Source organism: Serinus canaria, chromosome 2 (genome assembly GCF_022539315.1).
Source record: "Serinus canaria isolate serCan28SL12 chromosome 2, serCan2020, whole genome shotgun sequence".
Lineage (NCBI taxonomy): Eukaryota > Metazoa > Chordata > Aves > Passeriformes > Fringillidae > Serinus > Serinus canaria.
Genome location: NC_066315.1, coordinates 108,487,630 through 108,511,429, shown reverse-complemented (window position 1 = coordinate 108,511,429; position 23,800 = coordinate 108,487,630). Strand labels below are relative to the sequence as shown.

At 39.2% G+C, this 23,800-nt stretch overlaps 1 protein-coding gene across 1 annotated transcript; it reads right to left on the bottom strand.

Annotated features, from left to right (window-relative positions):
- Positions 1-1,094: 1,094 nt before the first annotated feature.
- Positions 1,095-23,706, bottom strand: MEP1B (meprin A subunit beta). Its single transcript, XM_050971027.1, has 15 exons — positions 23,621-23,706; positions 21,737-21,819; positions 21,501-21,551; positions 21,359-21,402; positions 20,305-20,377; positions 19,266-19,383; positions 15,253-15,431; positions 13,579-13,797; positions 10,403-10,555; positions 9,447-9,662; positions 6,682-7,149; positions 4,995-5,177; positions 4,281-4,551; positions 2,410-2,611; positions 1,095-1,462 (listed from the first exon to the last, which is right to left on the bottom strand). The coding sequence occupies exons 1-15, from the start codon at positions 23,704-23,706 to the stop codon at positions 1,445-1,447; spliced, it is 2,364 nt and encodes a 787-aa protein (XP_050826984.1). The 3' UTR covers positions 1,095-1,444.
- Positions 23,707-23,800: the final 94 nt, after the last annotated feature.

Here is a 23,800-nt window from a genome sequence, read left to right as displayed (position 1 = left end):
TCTGGTTGAAAAAATGTGCGCTCTCATTCTCCACATCCAGAAACACACTCAAACACGCACAGTCCCCTTAAATGTGAGCTTGGCCTCTAAACATCTTAAATATCCATGCTTGGGAGCTCTGGCAGTGGTATACAAGTCACCTTCTGCTTACCAGATAGGGCAGTGGGATGTTTGAGTTCTCCAGATGTGGAAATGTCTCCTCCAACTCACCGGCTCGTCCAGCTTGAAGTTTGCTAGTGGATTATGCACACACACACAGACACACAAACACACACACACACAGAGAATTAAATTCACTCAAGAAATATTGACACACAGATTTCTCCAGCTGCCAGCACTTAGACCTCTTACTCACCAACACACCACCTGATGCCTCCAGCTGCTGCTGGCACCAGGACCTTTCAAGACGCATACAGAACACACATACCAGTCCCTCCAGTTGTTGGTCTTTAGATCTACAAGCTCTGTGACCCACAGTTCCTCCAGTTCCTGGCACACAGACCCTTCCATGCAAGTTCCTCCATGTGCTAGTACTTAGATCCATGAGCCCTAAGACCTGTGGTCTCCTCTGGCCATTGGCATCCAGCTCTCTTTTGCAGGCAGGTGTCTCCAGTTTCTGGCCCCATTTTCTCCCACTTTTCTTTGGATCTTCTGATCCTTCCTCTAAACACCCCATAGTCATTTTTACATAAATCTACAAGCCTTTTCTGATAGCCTGTATCTCAAGCAGCCTCAGCTTTTCCACAACACTCATGTTAATCGTATTTCCCCCTTCCTATCAGTTAATAATTGTTCAGGTTGACATTCTTGAGGGTTCTGCCTGAGTAGTTCCTCTAATGGACCATCAATCAGTGGCTGAAGCATTCTGGATCCTCATTATTATCTCTACTGTGACTTCCTCATTAATGTGTGTCTGTGAGAGTCATTTATTACTTTCCTCATTACTTGTTATTTCTTTTATAGTGAGTAGATCACAACCAAAGAACAAATGAACCAGACGCTCCCACACTTCACAAACTCTCACACCACGGACTGACAGCTGCAGCAGGACTGAGAACTGCTGGGTACCCTGTGAACACAGGGTCCAGCTCCTCTTTATTACAGACAGCTGTACAATGATAATATAGCAAATTTAGACTTTCCTGTGTTGACTGAAATTCAGGATGCTGTTTTTGTGCTTTCTTCATGTTTAGGTAGACTTGAAGGACAAGGCGGCTGTGTCACACAACATATTTCCATTTTTCTCTATTGAATGAGGATACACAGCACTGTCAGACACTCCACTGACTCTAGCACAGTGTTTTATCCAGATGATGAATTATTTTCCAGACTTTACAAACTTTTATCATGATGGTTGAGATAAAAGGAACAGAAAGAATGATGACGTAGTTGTGGTTTTGCAGTGATGCTCATCTTGTGTCTTTGATGCTTGTTTGCATTATCTTCAGAAGGATGTTTTAGTCTAAGTGAGGGAAAAAAAACCAAACCCACATCTTAAAAGTGTATCGGGAAGGGAAGTATGTGTATAATGTAAGAGCATTACTTGCAAAGAAACCAAAACTATTTATTAGATGGTCATAAAGTAGCAGTGTCAAGTATCTGACACTGCACAGAGGTACTTCAACTCAATGGGATATCACACAAAGACCATTAGGACAAAATTGAAAATGGAACTCTGCTTTCTAGAAGAATATTCCTCTTCAGTTTGTTTACAAAATTTCTCCTGTGCCCTGTGAGTCCCTCTAAACTATGTCACGCTTGTTATTTCCAGGACAAGCCTCTATTTAAAGTAAGAGTCCATGTGTCTCAGACTGTATGAAATTTCCTGTGAAAATGTGCCCAAATGCTGCTTCTGTCCAGTACATGGCATTTCTGATCCTGTCATCTAGATAGTTTTAACCTGCTGTCTTCTCAACCTTGCCTTAAGTTAATATTTCCACAACTACTTCATGCCTTGCATAAAAATGGCCTTTGAATGTGGAAAATTATTTTTTAGATTTGCTTTTTGTTTTGACATCCTGGGATGCGTTTTTTAGCACCATATCCAGGGGGGATTTAATAGAATAGGCAGCAATAGATGAAATACAGGTTTACTGAGCAGAAAACATGGTTTAATTACAAATTGAAAATGAACCCCTATGTTCACACTATCCCACTCAATGAAGGCTGTCATTGGGGCAGAGTGGAGGGAGGTGGAAGAGTAGAAGAGATTTTGAATTAAGTGGGGTTTTGGTGTTTGATAAATCAGTGTCACTTAAAGGAGCTCTTTAATTCTTAACCTGTAGTCTTTAGGCTTCAAAAAGTTGGCATCTTCCCATTTACTTCTTACTAAATTTGATTCTTTCGTTTTTAGTGATTATAGATATGAATGCCTGTGCCCATATTTATTGAAAGAGATAAGATACTTACTTCTTCTAGAGTCACACTCTCCTTATTCTCCTTTCCTTCTTTGTATTTCTTTTTAAGGCACACTGCAGTTGTGATGGTGACAATAAGCATTACAACAAACACAGTTATGGTTGAAGACACAGCTATTACAGTATTTTCTTGAGTTGAGCCTTTCCTTTCACACTTTTCTCCCATGTACCACCAGTTGTCACCTGCTGGACATCTAGAAAGCAAAAAAGAACTAACATTTACTATCACCTAAATATTAAAGGTGTGAAAATATCTACTTCAGAAAAATGGCATCTCTGATGTAATTTCTATATCCTAAAGCATAATGAAGTCATCTTAAAATGGATTTCTATTAAAGTTGTCTTAGTGGCCCACTGTCCTTACACACCTAAAGATGTTTCTTTCAGCTTCCTGATATTTCACAGGTTGTGCCTTCAGAGAGAGCCTTTGCCAGAAATCCTAAATGCCTTCCTGATCCTCTTGACCTCTTAATGCTTGGATGCAGCTGATCCATGGAGCTTTTATTTTTTTAATTTTCAAATTTAAAGAACTTGTAAGAGCTGCCTCTGCCTTCACCCAACAAGCAGGTAAGAAAATAAATTCACAGCCCAGCAGCCATCCAGTTTTTGGACTGAAAACAATCCCCAGGCTTTGATTCCATCACCTTACCCAGCACTACAGTTAGCACACCCACCTCCATCTTTCTAACCTTGGTTATTCCTTATGTATTGATTTTCTAGCTCCTGTCTAAGCCATTTATTCAGGACTACCTCAGCCCTGAAAACAAGTCTGCAGTACACTGCAAAGATATTGCCTGCTGGGGGGATTCCAGGTGATTCAGCTTGAACAGATGTATCACATTCCCACCCATTTCCCAACAGAAAATTGGGGTGGAAACTGACTGCTTGTCACACATTTCTGTAGGACAGAAAGTAGTTTGCAAAGGCACTAAAGCTTCAAAGAGTCCAGAGAGGTCAGAAAATAAATGTTCTCTTTCCATCATTTTGAAATGAAGCATAACATTGAGCATATTTTTTATTTTTGTCTTCTTGGAACTACTTCTTGACATTTAGTCCTATTTGTGACCTGCTTCTAATGAGTTGCACAAGGATTATTTTTTAAAAGGTTTCTAAATGGGGATATATAACACTTAATGAGTCATCCTGACTCCTGTGGCTCTTGGCATTTATGTTTTCCTCACAGGACTCCCCCAGACTACCTGCCCTGAAACAGCATCTAAGGTTACTGTCTTCAGCCTCAGAGCTTATTTGAGAGCTGGAACAATGCTAATCAGACAGGTAGGTTACGTAAATCCAGAGAGAATTAAATATCCACAGAGAATTAAATAAAAGTTGATATTAATCTCCTTGCAGGGCAAACAATCTTTTATTCCTCAGCTTTCACTGCTGGTTTCAAAGGTGAACGACTGCACTTTGGTAACTCATGGTCATAATTTGCACTGTACAATATTTCTGAATCAAATTTTAAAATAATGTCTACTCTGCTTCCTACATGATAAGTATTGCAAATCTACTCTAATTATATAAATACTCTTTTCTTTCAATTACATTTATTCAACTCTTCTACATTTTCTTATGGCAAATTCTAAAGACTTGGAATAATACATTACTGAAAATAATAAACACATTTAAAATATAATTTACAGGAAAGTCAAGCAGAGTACTTCAAAAGGATCAAATGCTGAGGTTAGGAGCTTTGTTGCCCAAACTGGCCATAAGTTCAGTCTCACGGGAGCAGTTGCAAATACTTGCCTTAATCAGCTACGCTCTGTCTTTCCTTTCACTGGGAGCAAAGATTTATTTTGTCAGAAACTCTCAATACTCACCCTAAAGCTGCACTGGAGAGTGAACAAAGGCAGTTACCTGCAGACGGGCGCTCTGTTGACCATGACACAGACACCATCGTTTGCACAGGGGTTGTCTGGGCAGAGAGCCGGAACCTCGGGATCCCCGGGCTGGTTGGTGCTGCCCGTGGTGGTGGTGGTGGATGCAGTGGTGGTGGTGGTGGTCGCAGTGCCACTGGGGGGCTTGGTGGTGGCAGTAGGGCCAGGGCCAGGTTTGGTGGTGCTGGCACTTGTAGTTGTAACAAGAGGGGGTGGAGTGCTCGGCTGAGTTGACAGGAGATGCGATATATCTGCACGGGGAACCCACAGGCAATAAGGGCTTTGGTCCACATTATTTTTCTTTTAATTCTAATGCTAATTTCTAATAATAAAAAAGCAGTAAGCCTGTCCAAAGGTATTACAGAGAAACAGTCTTTTTTGCCTTTCAGGAAGTATGATGTATTTTGGAAATGTCCTCTAGAATTTTTTCAGAAACAAATAATTTTATTCAAATTAATATATTCAAAATAATTTGCACATGATTGTTTTATACGCCTTCACATGAGATAAAGGAATTATACTGTGTATGTACCTGGTCACAAATTTATTCAAACACATGATTTGACTTTAGACACAGGCATAATTCAAATACTGCTCAAGTGCAAAGTACATTGTGTACTTATCACTACAGAACTAGTGACTTGTTATCTGACACTTTGCTGCATTGTAAAGAGTATCAGCTATGTTTACATACCTTCCACTGTTAAAAGAATATAAACACCATCTTCTTTGATAAAGTTGCGGCTTCTAAGTCTCTCGTGAGTTAAAAATGCACTTGTTCCAACTCCTGGACCTCTCATGTATTTAGTTCCATTGGGAAAAGTTGCTTCAGATCCTACTTTATCTGGCCTATCCCAAGTATAGTTCAATGAAGATTCTGGGGTGAAAAAAAAGATAAAAAGAATGTGAATGTGAGACTGCTCTGGATTTGTGTTTCAGCAGAAACCTCAATTGCCTGGGATCCCCCACTGATGAGAGGCACAAGACAATGGAGATCTTCAATGATTTGATTTAGCCTGAGGTACTGAGAAAAGAACCCTCTGGAGGTGAGGTTATTGTAGAGCTAGCTAAAAACCTGTTGTATTTTCTTTTTAGTTCACTAAAGTGAGGTGGTCAAGAAGTAGCGCATAAATCATCTATAACATGAGTTAATGCAGGGCTTCTCAAAAGAGAGCATCTCCTGCAGTAGATGTGGGGCACAAGATATTTGAGCAACCTAAATGATCACAGATCACTGATGCCTGCTCCATCAAGACCTGTCCTAAAGCTCAAAGCTGAGCCTGATTGTCCATGAAAGAATCTGACAGAGGGAGAAAGATCTGCCTGCTCCACCACCTCTCTGGTTAGATAAGTGTGTGTTACAAGGCTTCCCTTGGAAATCGTGGACTATTTGCAATATATGAATAAACAAGGGAGAAGAAGCAGAGAGCAAACAGACTGCATGTCCACACGGTCAGAGAAGGAAAAGGGCACTGTGGCTGTAACAGCAGAAAGCACAAGGAAAATGTGCTCTTACAAACATCTATGGAGGACATGGTGTGGTGTGTCTTTCATTTACAAAAAGGACATTAAGTCTTTCTTCATTACCCACTTTGTATTCATGTAGAGTCAGTGTCACAGAAAATGCAATGAAAAACATACTGGTTTTCAAATAATAATATGAATTGGATGGTTTTGTGCCTTCCTTCCTTTCTGGTCTGAAAGTCCACAAAGATAATTCAGTGGCAGAGATGATTTCTTTTGGCAAAAAGAAGAAAGTCATTATGGCTCAAATCCAAACTTTATCCAATGCTGAATGTGGGCATTTTCTTTAATATCTCTCTCTGTAGAGAATCCTGTCATTTCTCAGAGTTACTTTTTACCTCAACTGTCATGTTTCCAAGTTATTGTGGACAACAGCCCTTATCTTCTCACACCTTGAACAAGTACAGATTACATAATATGAATCAGTACTTTGTCCATCCAGAGGCTTTTGCTGGCATCACCAAACCTTTGACAAGGAGGGCTGGAATTTGCTTGATAGTTGCTCTATTTTTATCTGCTATAAACTGCCTGCATTGTTAATTCAGTATTTTTCTTTCCATGACTTCTGGAAAACTTCCATTCTCATTAAAACAGAAATATATGTACCCTCACAGAGCATATGAAAGAAACTTTAGGAATAGATGATCCACCTGTTTCTTATGCAAATGCAACTTTGAAATCCTGAGTCCCAGCTTAACTTGCTTGTAGGTTTAATTTTTTTCTTGTCTGTGGATCAATATTATTGCTGCAAACATATGAAACATTCCAGAAGCTAAAAAATACGCATTAATTTACACAAAGAGGAGATGTGACCCCTTGTCTTTTGGTTGTGTTTTACATGTTTGATTTTAACTAACCTGAAAACTTCTGAGGGTCTGTTGTTACACTTCTTTGGTTTGACATCTGTTGGCGAATATCAGGATGCTGATCAAGCAGGATCATGGTACCTTGTTGCCATGGACAGGGCCATTTCAAATGATCATCGTTTGCTCCAGAAATCAAGGACAAGTATATTCCTAAATTAAAAGGGCTATCAGTGGTACCATTTACATACAAGCTGACCTGGAAAGCATATCCTTCACTAGAGTAAAAAGGTGGGCTGTATATTATCCCTCCTTTCCCTGCTGGACTTGTGTTGAGGAGATGTGTGAAATTTCGGATATGCCAGACGTGGTGGGGACACTGAGTTTCTGACAAGTTGATGTCATCAATGGAGAGGCCTCCATTTGATAAACCACTTCCTCTCACGCCTTGAAACATAACCCGGAATTTACTGGTGACATTCAAAGAAACATGATGGAGCTGCCAGTAGGTCTCAGGTGAACCTGAAAAACAAGGGTAGAGGTTTCTGACTCAGCAATACAGTCAAACACTGCACAGGTCTGTGAACCCCATACCAACACTGTGTAAGAATCTTTCAATTCACTGGCACTGATGTGATGGAATATTTCTTCTGTAGATGTTACTTTTTCAGTTCAAGATCATATTTGCTCAAGAAAATATTTTAACACAATTAATATGCATAATAGCACTTGTTGATGGGTTATAAAACTGCTTTTTGTTTTACATTTTTAATAAAATTTCATTAAATTAATCCAGGAGTTTGATTATTAAATCTGCAGAAAGAGTTTCACTTGTATTGTTAAAAAGAAAAAATTCTGAACAAGTTATATTCCAATAACTGAACCACAACATGCTCAACAAAAAATGCTCCAGAGGATTCTGGGAACCTAGAACTACAAAACTAGTTCATTCTTTTTTTTTTTTTTTTTTGCATTTCTAAATGGCTTGTTGGAAGCTTGCCTGAGCAGAAGCACTATTCACATGATTAATGGTACTAAGGTCAAATTAAAGCCAGTCATTTGCAAAACCTACTTCGTGCAATAGAACCTCACTGCAAGTTTGATGCTGCATCCAAAAGTGCCTGCACTAGCAAATTCCACTAGATTCCAAGAGCCGTGTACACAAAAGCAAAGATCTCTGCACAGGGGCCTTGTGAGGTCTGTGAAAGTAGAACACCCTTTTTTAAAAGTATGTGCACTAAAACAGTTTCTTTTGTGGCCTGGTTTTAGTTCATCTGCACAGAAAGTTTTTGTTCCTGTGCACAGCTGCGTTCATTGAACAAGGTACAGAACTCATTTGCATCACTCTCCTAACAACCCGAAACACAGCACAATGGATCTCAAATATGTCTTAATTTCTTGACATTTTTCCTTACTGTTATAATTAGGAGGGAAAAAATTAACCAAGAAACAAGAAGAAAAGCATCCCACTGTTTTCCATGAAATTGCCTTCTGCAGAAGCTAAAGGATTTTACATGTAATACATGCAGTTCAAACATCCCCAGCTGCCACTAACCAGTGGGAAGGGTTCAGGGATTGTCCCTAAGCCACTGAACTATGAACATCACAGTTCAGTGCAAACCATGACCAACTCAGCCAGGGTGTCAGTCCAGGGATGGAAGGGGCTGCAGTGTCGCTGTTCAATAACTTCCAGGTTATTGACTGCATTGGTAACTTCTCACTTGAGAGAAGTGAAACAGCTTGGGGCAAAAGTGGTCTTGAACCATTCCTAAAAGTTTTGCCACAGATTGTCAAAATAGGGTGCCTCTTTGGACACACTTATGAGATCAGAGTCTCCAAAGGAAATTATGGACTTGAGAAAGCAGGAATGGGAGATGGGGCCTAATAGACACAAAAAGTGTTTGTGAGGAAAGCTGAAGTCAGGAGAAGTTACTCTTGGCATCAAAGTAGGGCTTGAAAGAGTTTGGAGGGCTCAGACTGATGTGAAGTCTACATCTGCCTTAGCAGCTCTTACATTAAGGATGCCTGTTAGCTCATAGGGCACAGAGGGTGAAGCCATAGAGGTGAAGAAAAGAGTGGAAAAACAATCCCAGGCACCAACTGCAGCTGAGCCTAAAGGGACAAAAAGAGATAGAAATTATACCTATTTAGTAAAAGAACTTGCTCAGATCCTTCTGAGTTGATGTAGGTGAAATGGAGACCTCATAATGGTTAAGTATTTGAGAAAGTAATGTAATCATAAGGTGACTTTGGCAATTCTAGCTTAAAGAGCTCTTATCCATTAGCTGACCTCAACTGATCATTCTGTAGGCCATAGGCTCCTAAAACCACAAGAATGAAATCTTCTTCAAACTACAACTCAAATCATGATCTGTTGCTCATATATTTCAGTTAAGTCATTTAAATTTTATTTATCTTTTTTTAACTTAGATATTCCAAGGCACTTATGCTTTCCATTTCTTTATTATACTTCCTTATTAATTGTAATTTACTCTAATATTCTGACTTCATCAGCTACTATTGATACCAGCAATTCTAGAACAGTTAAAATGATTGCTCGTGGAATTTTAGCTAGTTTGGCGAGAAAACTATCTAGATAATACAAGAGTTTGAAATTTGTGGCAATTTATTATATTATAGGAAAGCAGCTGACTGAGGATCCATCAGGTATAATTTCAGCAGTAACGAATCAATTACATAGATAGAGAAGAAGCCAAAGAACAGCACAAGGAAATGAGTGACTTTGCCATAATAATTTTCCCCAGTACTTTGAAAAGTACTGAGGATAGCTTAAAACAAAATGCAATTTTCTTCCATACCTTTTATCTCTTTGATGAATCTCAGAGTGCCATTTGGATTGGCTGACGAGTACTCCCTGACCCAGACATTCAGCCGGTCATTCTCGTTACCACTGTTATATAAATAGAATTGCAAGCACTGAAAACCCCTTTTGGGATACAGAATTCGGCTCTCCAGGACAGCTGTGCTTCCTTCTCCTCCAACACTGGTGTCAAAATGCATGAAGTAGCCAGAATCTGCCAAAAGTCAATGAGAAATGAGCAGTAGAGGGGAGAGAAAACAGAATTTTTCTGATGTGCTGACTTTGTTATTGCTGTATTGCAATTACTCTAGAAGATACAGTCAGGTCAGGGTTAGGCAGATCCTGTACAAATCTCTGACTGAGGACTATCACCTGTCCACCTTTTCCAAAGGCAGAACTATTCTCTTTGCAGCTTTTGTCCTCATTTTATTATCTCCAGGAAACTGTACCCAAACCATGGGCTTTTACTCTTTACCCAGTTACTCACAGCTGACACCCTGGAGGACTGATTTAAACTCCTGAACTCTTGGACTGTTCTGACAGGTTGAGATACATCTAGCTAGACTGTCAATTAATTTTTCACCTCAGCCCTGATAATACACATTTCAAAATCCTACTCCTGTCCAAGGACTTATTGAGCAATTATTGAGAAAAGCAGCAATCTATTTGGTGTGCCTCTATCACAGGTTCAGTGCTTTATATAACTCACATGACAAGATGTGACACCAAGACCAAAAAAACTGATCAAAAGAGATAAAGACATTCGATCCTCTGAAATAAGCAGAAAATCTACATATCACATGATGTCCTTAGGTATGTAGATTTATGCTGCTTAGTTAAAAAGTAAACTGCAGTTTGCCAAAAAATAACCAGATAACAAGGCCAAGCTTGAAGGAACCCTGCATGCTGCTGCAGAAAACACCTCCCAGAAAGATAAGAGTTTTGTTCTCATACCTTTGCATTCTCCCATATTAGTGTGATCAGTATTTGGCCCAGCAGGAACCTGAGACAAACGCTGCCAGTCACTGTTATCATCTGAACTTTGAATCATGCCACATATATTTTCAAGTTCAAAACTGCACGTGTCCATGAAACTTAGGGAGGAGGCTATGACATTAAAAAAAAAAAAAAAAAAAGTGAATCTCTATTACATAACACATTTTAATTCTGAAGGTCCAAAGCAATGAGCAGAGAAAGACTAAATGCAAACACCAAGTAATCAGTGGCTTCAAATATGATCAGCATTCATCCATACAATGTCCAGGAACTCAAAACATTTGGTGATTAACACTGACATTAATAAGATGTCATCAGGAACACTCTGGGCCCTCACCAAACACAGGAGGGCATCTGCTAATTATCAGATCACGTCTTTCATTTATAAAAGAAACACTAATATCAACCCAATCCACACACCTTCATTTTATAGTCTAAAGATCCTGAGATTTCCCATTCTTTGTTCTGCTTTCTTTGGGCCAGTCCACACATGGCCACAGATTTTGATACAAACTCTCTAATGTATCAGCTGGAGTGCTTATTTTGAAATATAGAAGAGCAGAAGCTATTTGGCAGGAATAAACAAACCTTGATTTTCCAAACATTGAATTAAAAAAAAAAACAAAAACAAAACAAAACATTTGGCAAATATGTATTTGGGACCAGTGGATATTTCTTGTCATACAAATTTTACAATATCTTTCATGTAACAAATGAAAATTTAGGAGAAGGAAGACTGTGCAGTTAAACATGAAAGGGAGAACACCATATGAAATATTTTCTCTGTCTAAAGCAAACTCTGGAGAGGTGAGAGATAGCACAGCACAGTTTTATCCCTGTTCTTGTTTTTGTTTCCCATTGGACCATGTCTGAGCTCATATGCAATATCAGACATGATTTGAAAAGAGCTAAGTTAATGAAATACTTCTTAAACTATGTATAAAATATTGTGGCTCAAACGTTTAAAGGTTTCCTTGCACAACAAAAAGACCTTGAGTATCACAAAACTCAGCCTCAGTACAATACCAAATGCTTCACTTTTAGGCTGCAGCTCTGGGAAGCACTTAAGAATGAACTGCTGCCAATTCAGGTCTACTGCTGAGATATTTTGTGCTGTCCTCACAGAAAGCTAAAAACCCTCTAGAGGCTGCAAGGTAGTCAGAAGTGTATGGCAGATATTTTTTAATGTACAGTTCAGTACAATGTTGCAAGAACTACGAACAGGTTTTCACAGCAAATGTTATGCTGACTGCTGGAGAAAGGTAAGCAAAAATGGAGAATTATTAGGTGTAGGAACTCTTTGAAATCAAAATACAAAGCAAAACATTAAATTGATTTGGCCAAACAGGAAGGAAGTAACCTAAAGACCTTAAGTAGAAAGTGCTGGCTGGCATGGAGAGCTGACCTGAATGCCAGGAGGACAGAAAAGCAAGACTCAGTAGTTTATGATGTATTTCTGAGGTTCCTTCCTGAAACAGGTGAAGGGGCAATGAGTGAGGCAGGTTGTGAGTTCTGTCTGCACCAAAGCCAGACACTTGTTTGGTATGAAGTTAGAGACTGGATCAGAAGAAAACATGTGGGGGATGAGAGCCATGTCCCAACTTGCAGAGGCTGAGGGAAACCTCATGGTCAGCTCTGTCAAGCAGTATGCTCCAAGGGGAAAGCAGACTAAAATCTACTGTTATCATATGGCCTCAAAGAAAGCAGTGAATTACACATTGGAGCATACAATCTGTCAGTATTTCTTATGCTGTGGGCTGTTTTCTTCTATTTAAGAGTGAAGAGTTCCTTTTTTAATGTGATTTCCTGTCCACATGGGCCTCTAGCAGAAATTTAGCTCACACGTTTCCTTAAATCATGTTCAGAGCAAATGAAGTAATCTTTTGTGTGGGTAAGGGCTGGGGCCTGTGAAACACCATCCTCCCTGGCACTGGTGGGTGATCTGACAATATTTATGTCTCTGCAAATACCATCCACACTATAATCACATGAAGCCAAGAGAGGGACTGGGGAGCAGGGGCAGGTCCTGATTGCACTGAAGGTGGTGGAAGTTTTGTCATTGATATCAGCAGGACTGGGGCTTTTTTTCATTTGGGGAATGTGCCTATGGGTTCAGAATAAAGATAAAACATCATGAAAGATTTCTGTAATGCACAAGAAGGATGGAAAACAGATAAGATTAATGGAGAGGAAGAAGGACCCCATCCTCTGTGAAGGACATCCTTAGCTGTAAGCACTTTTATAATGCCTAAGTGATTGTGCAGCAAGTGCTAGAAGCAAAGGCTGCACGTGTGTGTTCAATTTAGACCTACGTGAATAAAAATATTTTCATCAGAATTTTATGCTCAAAAAACTGCTCCCTTTTAATAAACCAGTTTGATAGTTGTTCAAGGAATCTGTATAATAATGCTTAAAATAGAATTTTACGCCAGTACTCACTACTTGGGATATTGTAAAAGTTTTTTTCTGAGTGTCAGGGCACACTGAATGCAGCAACAATTACAGAATTATATTCCAATTTGATAATGGACTTATCTAGATTTCTCTGTCTCTTACTCAGCTTTGTAAAATAAACACCACCTGAGCAAAATAACTCTTTTGACCACTTTTGTAAGAGACCAGGTTGGAAGCTTAACAAGAAAATTTAGAAAGCTTGCATTTTATTCAGAATGGCATCTGTACCCTATTTGCATGGATAGGGTATATATGAATAGGCATGAATGTGTCTCACAGATTCCATGAAAGTGGAGTAGGTATGACAGCCACAGCAAAGATGCTCATTTCTGTGCAGTGTCTGAGCATCAGCTGTGGAATAATACAGGGAAAAAACAAAAGGCTTTGTGCAGAAGCACACATTTTAAACAGCCACCCGAGGGATGAACAAAAGTCAGCTGCTGAGCAAAGCTGGTTTTTAACTAAAGGTCAGATAAAATTGCACAGAAACCTCTGCTACTCAGCAGTGTTTCTGCAGGAGGGATGCTATTTATAGCTGTGCCATTATTTCTGGTATTTTTAACACAATTCACTTCTCTAAATATGTTAGCATCACTTTCACTTGTGTGTCTGGATGGGTCCAACATGCATGTATCACCCTCATTTCTTTAAAATGATATAAAATAAACGGAGAAACTTACTGCAGTTGTAGAGCCGGTTCAGTTTCTGCAGGTCGTACTCACTGAAATCCATCCGCTGTCCTATGACATCAATGAAGTCTGGTATGTTGGTGAGGATGGTGGGCTCAGTTCCATTCCTGAATGCAGTCTTGCTGTAGTGCATCACAGAGTTGTAGTCGTAGGGAACGTTCAGGAAGTCTGATCTTTTATCGTCATATTTATTGAAATTATGTTCTCTACCTAAATGGCAAAATTGAAGGAAAGATTGTCTGTTGCTCAAGGGAATCAAATTTTAATGTAAAGACTTGAAGTGACAGAGAATCTATCACATCTCAAAATATTTTTTGTAGTAATCTACTTGTACTTATTTTGTAAAGCAGTTTTATTGCCAGTCTAAGGCTCTTTCCTCTTTCAGCCACTGATGACTTCTGCTGGATGAAGCAAAATTTTTGCTACCAGAAAACTTTTACCTGTGGAACAACTTACAAACTTTAATGGGCTTGTGATATACGAGAGTGGAGAGAATGTTTCAGTACTCTAATTACTATAATTTGCAACTGTTTCTAATCTGTATTCTCTGACATTCAATTGCTAGTCATTTTAGGTAACAATAAGCAATTTAGAGTTGTCATCAGATAAACTTACAGAATTTAGCTTTACAGATGTTTTCTGGAGTATGAGCAAAGAACGAGTTGCTAACTACCCAATGCGGAGTCAAAATTTAAATCAGTCAAAATACAGTAACTACATTCTGGTCAGTGTAAAAAAAATTGCAGCAGTTTCAAATGTCTCTCAATAGTGGAGCTTGTCACTAAAGAGTCAGCAAAATATAATGGAAATCAAATAACAGTGTCTACGTAATTTTCTGTAATATATAATTGTGTATGCACCTGACTATTGATCAGGACTAAATAAGAATGCATTAGATTTAATCATTATCCAGTTTTTCAGTCTTCTGTGTCTACCTATGTTAGGAAAACATCAAGTCTGTGTATATAACTTTGTTTCTGAACAGCCTGAAAGTCACAGAGGACAACGACAAGCTAAAGAGTCAGAGACAGAGCAAAGTCTTGAGGAATTCTGTGCCATCTCTCAGGCTTGTGCCAAATATACCAACACTTAAAATTCACAAGCTGCATTTCTAAAGTGACTGCTAGTGTGACACAGACCCTGAAAGGTCTCTCCTGCCTGCCCACCCTCTGCACACTCTGCTCTCTCAGCTCTGCTGCTGGCACCAGGTGTAGCAGACAGGCAAAAAGAGAAGGACCAGTTTTTTCACTGGAAATTTTCCACTGGTTTTGGTCACACTGGATTTTTCAGACTGGGGGGGGGAGGTAGTTAGTTATTTCTATTTAGTTAAGGGCTTCTAGAGTAAGTGTATTTCTAGAGCATTCATTTAAACAAAATAAATTATCCTCTCTGCTACCCTGTGGTACAACACATAGCATAAGAGGATTCAGATATCTAATCAGAGCTTCGGAAACTGTCATGGCACAAGGAATTACAACAGCAAGAACAAATGAAAATTTATGTTTCAAGCAGACTTCCCTTTATATCTAATTTATTGATACACTGGCTTTGAAAAGTAAGTCCAGGTGAGAGAATAGCATGACCCCCAAAAGATGGCTGGAAGGGATATTCCACAGCTAAACCACGAACACCAGAGATTGAGAGGATAGCAGAGGAGTGACTGACCAGACTGAATCCTGTCCCAGACAATGGTCACATAATCATCCCTGTCAGACCGAGACTGCTCGTGCCAGAATCCCAGGGCGTGCAGGAATTCATGCTGGACTGTCGCAATCCTGTCACAGTTGGCTCCAATGGAGAGCTGCTGCAGGCCCATTTGCAAGTTTCCCACTGAGGACCAGCAGCTGGCATTGACATAAAATGAGAGAGTGCTCTGTGAGATACACACCATCCCCATGCCATGAAAACCTCAAAATCAGTCTATGATTTTGTAGTTATGTTTTTAACCTGAGCATTGAAGTGACATTTTGTACAGAGAGCACTTTTCCATTGATCTGTTCTTTATCATACCCCTTCCTCTCACACTTAGCTCTGTTTTGATGAACAAGACGGTCCTCATCTATTCAAACAAAAATGTTGAGCTGTTTCTGACAAAAGAAAACTGATGATGATTTCTTTAGTACTCTGGAACATCAAAGGTTGTGGGCACATAATTTAGAGCAATTAAATTACTGCAAATTAACAATTTTCAGCTAGACCACAATATGTGACTGTGAGCACACTTTGAGCATGTCCCTAACATAAGGAGAAGTGTGTTCATGAACATTCTCTCCTCTGCCTGCTTTTCTCTGTCCTGTTTTGGCATTTTACTTTGCCTGGGGCTGTGGCTGCCAGGCAAGGTGTGCTTCTGCATGCTGTGTTTACCTTCTGACAGATTGATGGATTTGACAGTACTTTTCACAAGCTCTTTTCTTTCTGGCTCTCTGTGAGCTACTGTGCTACAGCACTTGCTGCTCTCACACACTCCCAAGTAAGAGCAAAACTGCAGCTGTGCTGCAGTTTTTATTAAAGGGTGAAAGAATTTAGTGAGTTATCTGCACAGGCCAATAAATGGCACCCTATGTCCACAAAGTAGCAGGCACAGAGAAATACATTTAAATTGATATCTTATGTAGCAAATAAATCAATACTTACCCAGTGAAGAACATAAAATTAATAAGGCACAAAATATGCCACAGAATTTGCAGTCCTGTCACCCCAGAAATTTAAAAATACAAGCACACCATGTGCTTTCAAACTCTGTGACTTATTAGTGCAACGTATTCCCAAGTATTTCCTTTTCCACAGAACAACACAGGCCTTGCCTATTGATTACTCATTAAAATCACAACATGAGACCTGTTAAGGAGCACATGCAGCATCCATAATTTCAAGGTCTTTCCTTGAACAAGGCCTCACATTGATTCTTGTGTTGTGAAGAAGTCCATCACAGGCTTGGGTTCACCTCCTACCTGCCTACAGCAGGCACATCCAAGGCATTTGGCAAAAGCAACATCCAAATGACAGTAGGTGCAGCTGCCCCTTGCCTTTGGTCTGCCAGGTGCCTAAAACAGTGTCATTCAACAGCCACAGAGGGAGCAAACACACAGTCTGTGCCAACCTGCACTGAGAATGGAGCTTAGGTGAGTGAGACCCGGCACTCCAGAGCAATGGGCACATGGAATCCTGTGTCTTCTGGAGGGGAGAAAGGTGAGGAAAGTCTCAGCTTTTCCCAGGTATGTGAGAGCTGTATTGCCTGTGACTCAATGCTTCCTGCATTGCTATCCAGAGGCTGGAGGAACAGGAAAGTACTTGCTCTGACTCATCCCACCATTCCCCTTTTGGGGCTGTAAATAGACACACTCCATCACTTACAGAGATGCCACTTATTTCAGGCCCATTTTTATACTAATGTCCTGCTACTAATTTTCTTCCCACAGTATCACAGATCACCAATATCAGCTCACAGACACCCTGACTTACCAGCACCAAGCTGGAGAGCCAGGGATCTGTGTCAATCTACTCCTGCATGGATTCCCTTTGCCATGTGCAACAGTGGCAAAGAGCTGAAGTGGCCTCCCAGGAGAGCTCCATGAAAATCCATGGGAAATACTAGAGATGATGTTCATCCTCCCTGGTCTGGTAATCATTTGATTCTACCCCACCACGTTAGTTTTCCTGCTGAATGAATCCTGCTCTTCATGAGAACAGTAAGGTGAAATGGCACATCCATTGCAGGTTTCCAGACTCCTCTGTGAACTTTGCAGCCACATCTTGCCACATCTGATTACCCTGCATTTCTGTAATTCACAATTACATACCTCATGTGTTTTGCTCAGCACACAGGCAGGAGCTAACATAATTCTGGTAGTAGCCAAGGTGAATGATAGATGAAGAATGTGTACAGGGAGAGGGCTCTTTGTGCGGGGCCTTGATACACTCTGTACATACACCAGAGACTACAAATGCATTTTTACACAGGACAGTCAATACAATAAAAGACAGCTGGCTTCTTTTGTGGCTGACTTCATTTTAATTCAAAAGGGTAATCCAGATGAGGACTTTATGGCTTACTTCAAATCCTTTTGACACAAAAGTTCCCCCACATTCCTTTCTTTTATAGATGCAAGCCAAGATCAGAAAGGCAAAGATGTGATTTATCAACCTTTACTTGAAGTGGTAAAATTTTATGTTGCCAGGAACTTTTTGTGCCTCTCTGCACTGTACCCTCTGGGCTGAGTCTTTAGTCAGAAAATAGAAGAGTCCTGATTTTAAAAACTCCAATATATTAGGAAGGGCAAAGCAAAAATGGGTTGGTTTACCCAGCTTACACCCATTACTCCAGAAGTAAGGAATGGCCTGAAATGAAAGTAGTTCATTCAGGGTCAGTCCTGATTTCTTTGTGCGATACAGGATGACTCACTGAAACTGGATGGACCTTTTCAGGAGCCTGGACCATTTAGCTCCAATCTTTTAAAAAGTTCTGCTGTGGATGTGTCAGCTAAGGTGATGGAAACACTTCAGGGCAAGCCACACACCAGACAGTGAGGGCAAGATATGCTATCCAACTAGAAGGATTCATCTTCTTCATCACCATGACTCATCTATTTTTAATAGAAATATAAATGAAACATTGCACAGAGGCCTCCTCCTTGCCATAGGCTAAATATTGTGGTTCTTTTTCAGGTACAATTGCTAGCAAATTCAATGCATTTTTTAGGGGATTACAAAATTCAGCTACATGAGTTTTCCATTTAGCTCAAAAAGTCGGAGTCATTAGCACAGGAAAATGCATTGCTCCCTGAGTCTCCAATTATGCATCTTTTAGAGCTGAGTTTCAGTGTCATGTGTACAGCATGAACAGCAGCAAATACAAAGAGTCAGACACCAAAGAAATTTTGAAACAATTATCTGCTACAAATATCTCAGAACAAGCCAAAGGGAAAGAGAAACATTTTTCTTATCAGAAAATCTTTTCCCATTTATGAATGCATTCTCATATCAGGAAATGAATTTCTGAAAGCAAATTTCCTCACCAGGCTATCAAGTTCTCCCTGTTCTCCTTTTCTGTAAGAGAAATGGTTCAGCACAGAGTGAAGAATATATTGTTCTTGTTGCACTGTTTTGACAGAGAATGTCTCAGAAGGAAAGAAGTTGGGGCAATTTTACTTCTTTACTGGAGTCTTATTTTGCAATATTTAAGATGAAATAGCATGACTATTCATCAAAAGAGGTAAATAAAGCAAAATATCAGCAAAATATCTCAGTGTTGCAGAGTTTAAAAATATTGCTCTTTTATCTGAATGCTCATAAGGAGTTGTTCAAGCGCATTTACATTGTTACATTCAAGCAAATTCATTGCCCCACAGTGAGAACTATCATATCTCTCCTTGGTTTTTCTTTTCCCCTAGAAGCCAAGGTATACTAGGAATGCCCAGCTGAAAGTAATACTCCATATATCCAAAGATCAGTCAAGAACATAATTGCTTTGTTTCTGATACCTTTTACCATGTCCAGTAAAATATCTCTTAAAGGACTTGATTTTGTCTTATATTTAAGAAGAAATATCAGGACTGGGAAAATGGTGACAACAAAAATGCAAAATCATGACCAGATATATGAATTTTAGGTTGAATACTGGCCAAAAGAATAGTCTGAAAGCAAACATAATGGAAGTTATTTTGAATTGCTTCTCTTACCCACTGCCTTTGAACACAGATATGTAATTCTTCTCCCCTTCCCAAGGTTTGAAGTCAATACAGGTTTTCAGTCGATACTGTTCAAATGCCTTGAGGATGACTCCCTTAGCATTCATTTCTGCAAAGCAAACAGTGTTCTTGTCAATACTGAAAAGAAAGATTTCTTCTATTATCCATATGGAGCAAGTCTCAAGGGTGGCTCTTGCTCCAGCAACTTTTGATCAAAGTAAACAGATTTTTTGTTGGATTAAAACCAAAGAGGGGACCTAAAAAACATAAATTAGGGTCTTGCAACACTGTATCTTGCTCTTGTTTTGCTCCTGTGTAATTTATTTTTGGTACTTATGTATCAAATATGACATGATGAGTATATAGAAGGATACTGTAGGGGGGTTTTAATTTGTAGATTCATTCATTTATATTTTTGAGATTTATGTAAACAAGTATTAAATAGATAGGAAATTAAGACTTCACATTTTACCTAGTACAGAATGCAGGCTACAGATCCCTCTCTGAATTTCTCCAGGACTTGAATTTTTCAGACTATATCTATGTTACCTCCTCTAAGCAACTTGCATAGTTTCAACACAAAGATTTAAAGGATGAGGTCAAATTATGACGTGTCTCTGACTCACATAGGGGACTGAGCAATGTACCATTGCCAACTGTCTGTCAGAATCCCATTTTGCCCTCACTGCTGTAAAGTACATAAATGGCCAGGTAAGCTTTCTGTCCTTAAAAATATCTTCAGTGCCTTCTTTCCACCTCTTCTTTCTCGAACTTCACATCTCAGACAACAGATTTCAAAACCAAAACAATCTGCTGGGCTGTTGCAGGGTAATCATTTAAGAAAGGAGGTAAGAGTCAGTTCTGATACCAAGATTATAAATCCTGTTTGTTCACACTCAGCCCCTCTCCTGCTGTGGGAAAGGGCCTGCTCTAGATTAAGAGAGGAAAGGACAACACAGGAACTTTCTCAACCTGTGTTGAACAGTTCACTCAACACAACATACAGACACTGTGAAGGGCAATACTGTACCCAGGCTGTCCTCAAGGACGTAAGGGACGACATGGGGCCACCGATAGTTGTCACCAATGATGGAGTTCCGGTCCTGTATCCAGAAAGAAAACAAGTATGCAGTCCTCAGTAAAAAGGGATTTAGCATCAGGGACTACAATAGTGCTAAAGCAAACCTACAGTTCCAAGTAAGATGTAAAGGAAAACCCTCAAAAGATTACTCAGAGGTCTGAGGTTTGGGTTTGAAATCCCTTCATGTCCCTCTACTGGTGTCTTCAACTTCTGCTGCATTTTCTCCATAGAAATTACCCAAGCTTTTGATGCATGTGCACAGGACCTTCTGCTCCTATGGGAAGCCTTACGATCTAAAGTCCTGAAAACTGTACTGAGATTAATAGTTTTGTAATTTTTCATATTGCAAGCATTTGTTTCTGTGCCTTTAGCAAGTGCTGTCCTTGCTTTCAGAGACATATTTGGCATATCTCCCAAAAGGGAGAGTAAAACACTATTTTCAGACTACTTTCAGAGTGCAAGACACATTGGGGGTTTCCTACTAGCTATTTTTGAGATGTAAATGTATTTTTTTTTTCATTGAGCAGATAAGGATGCTGGCCAGATGCCTTAAAATGTGGTATTAGATATCTAAATTTTTCATCGGTTTTAGTCAATCTACTTACAGGATGAAGGTTTTGCAGCACTGCTCAGTAAATTTAACTGGCTCAGAATATTGTACAGATAAACAAAGAATTCTTTTTATACAAACCTGCCTGTATAATGATCACTGCTGCCTAATCTCTTAAAAGTGACAATGTAAAAAAGGAAACCAGAAGCTAATAAGATTGATCTAATCACTGATGAGATCTCATGCTGGATAATGTTTCTGCAAATGCTGTTGACTCCTTCACTGTCTATGACATTTTGTAGAATTCCATCCCCAATCATCCTCAGTTTATTGTTACATAAACAACATTTATTGTTTGTAAGAGCAGGATGCATCTATTATTTCCATGCCAGTGATATTTTACATTTACGTCAATGACACATTTTTGGCTTTGTATTTTATATTTGAACTCACCACAAGAAGTTTGATGTCTCCCTCAAAAAGGTCTAGTCCTAAAGCTAAAGGGAAGAGGAGATTAACATTCAGTTATGGTATTGATCTGTGACTACCATAATGAAAATTATTTTTAAAAAATTGAGACTGAATTTTGAAAAACCTTCATTTATGTCAAAGATGTCCTGATCAATTCCTCCATCTACGTCTATTTCTGAAAAATAAAAAGACAAGCGAGGTAGGACATTAGCCCTTGCTGTTATCTTTATGAAGTGTGAAAATTAATGCAATGACAATAACAGTAATTATAAATCTGTGTCTGTCGTAGCCATGTTTATGAGCAGCTGGTTTTGTTGACTGCCTCCTGTGCATACAAATAGATCTCTAAACAGAACTCACCAGTTGTCTCTGGAGCAGGCTGGGGAGGGGAAAGAAAAAAAGATATTATTAGAAAGGCAGATAATGAAATGCAGCTCGTGTTACTTTGTCAACAGTATTAGAGATGTGGTTCAAGCTCAACCGAAAGCACTTAGCACATGGCTTTGTGTTGGATTGACTGCACCCACTGCCTCCTCATTTGGCTGGAAATCTGTATCTGCTCCTGCGGCAGCTTTGTGCCCTCCCCACCTCAGGATGTCCAACAAGTAATTCAGCTACTGCTTCTGTGGAGGATTCACAGCTGCTTTTCTCTCACAACTCAGGTAGTACTAAATTGTCCTTCACAAATGGGAAAAAAAGGAGCCTATTATTTCTGTGGAATCCAGTATTGCTACTAGTCAGCAGCTGTGCAGAGCCTACGGAAGCTATGATGAACTTCCATCACAAATGTGAAGACTGGGAGAGGGAAGGAGTGGTCTGGTGTTACCCAGTGAGGCTTTGAAGGACTGGGGTACACAGCCCAGGTCACCTCAGCCCCAGTTTCAGTGCCCTATCTGGACTCCATTTACCTGAGTAATAACAACTCAGACACTCCCTTTGCAACGTGGAGAATCCATAATGAGATAAGGTGACATATAATAAGATATACTGAACAATTTATACAAAACGAAACAAGATATATAGAACAATTTCCTTGCCATAACATGCCTATAGAATCTAATCTTAATTCTTTTATTTAACTGGACACTTCAATTTTGGACTGCCTTGGACATACTTGACATAAGGTTACATGACTATTTCTCACATAGTGAGTAAAACCATGAACAGCCTTTCTAAGCAATCATTCCTGGGTGTCTTGTATTTGTATGTTTGAATAGAAGTTCACAAACTGAATATAAAAAACATCCTTATATTCTAAAATAAATGAAACAGCAATTCTGGAAAAAAGTTGGGGATTTTTACTTTTTTTTTTTTTAAACCACAGTTTTCCCCCTGTGTTTCTTTCTCCATAATAATAATAATTTATTTTCTGTACATGTAGCTTTGCATGTAGGACTTCAATTTCCAGTGTGATAAGCATCTGCAACTTCCACTAGAAGTAATGAACAACACAAAATCAGAATGCTGAAAAGCAGCAAAAATCAAGTCCATGCAGCCCATGCAGTCCCTAGAAATATTAATTAATATTTACATTAATGTAAACCTTAACATGTTTACATTAATTATGGTAATCTCTAATATCTGTATGATGTGTAAGACAACACTATGGCCAGAATATTCAAGAGAGATTCAAATGCACATGTTCTTCTAGACCTAAGTTTCAACACATAATGATGGGAACAATTTTGAGGGAAACAACTGAGCCCTAGAACTCCATATAAAAATTTTAACCAAACACAGAAAAATAATTCCTGCCTCCCATGAAATGTCAAGGATCAGAAAGAAAGCTTTGAAATTGTCAGAATGTCTCATTTTATCTTCATTATGAAAGATTAATTTTTAATCTGAAATTACTGTCTTTTAAAAACTTCAGCAATGTCAGGAAAAAAATATTGTAAATAAAATAGGTCAGAAATCTCATTTTATGATTCACCTGAACTAAAATTCACTCAAGGTGTTGCTTCCCTGTTTTTGTCAGATTTTGATCATTTAATCTCATTGCCTAAGAGATGAAAACCATTTTTTACCAAATCAAATAGAGGCTATAATTTCTATGTTTAAGAAACATAATTCCTAATCGGTATCAGCTGGCACAGCAAACATTTCGTATCTAACTGTTCTATAAACAGCCGAAGTTTTTAATCAGCTTCTCCTGCTCCCTTTTTCTATTTTTAATCAAACTACCACTCAAGTATGTCCTTGTCCAGTCTAAACCTGACCCTGACCAAGGTCAATCTAACCAACCTTGACAGGTCAGATGCAGAAAACTGAGTAGAATCTGTTTCCTGACTGAATTTCTCCTGAAACAGCCCTGCTTCAGCACTTTGCATTTTCACAAGTTTTTAAATCTCTCAGGTGTTAAGTAAGGTGACTCTTAAAAACCCAGTATCATTGCAGAAAAGAAACTGACTCCATTGAAAAACT

What these genes read in the sequence shown, in the direction of transcription:
- MEP1B (XM_050971027.1), bottom strand. Translation starts at nt 23,706, where the DNA reads ATGCAAAGTGCTGAAGCAGGGCTGTTTCAGGAGAAATTCAGTCAGGAA. An exon ending in TCTGCATCTGACCTGTCAAG is followed by an intron (nt 21,820 to 23,620) that starts GTTGGTTAGATT and finishes CTGTTGACAAAG; the next exon opens with TAACACGAGCTGCATTTCAT. An exon ending in CGTCCTTGAGGACAGCCTGG is followed by an intron (nt 19,384 to 20,304) that starts GTACAGTATTGC and finishes TTTGCTTTGCAG; the next exon opens with AAATGAATGCTAAGGGAGTC.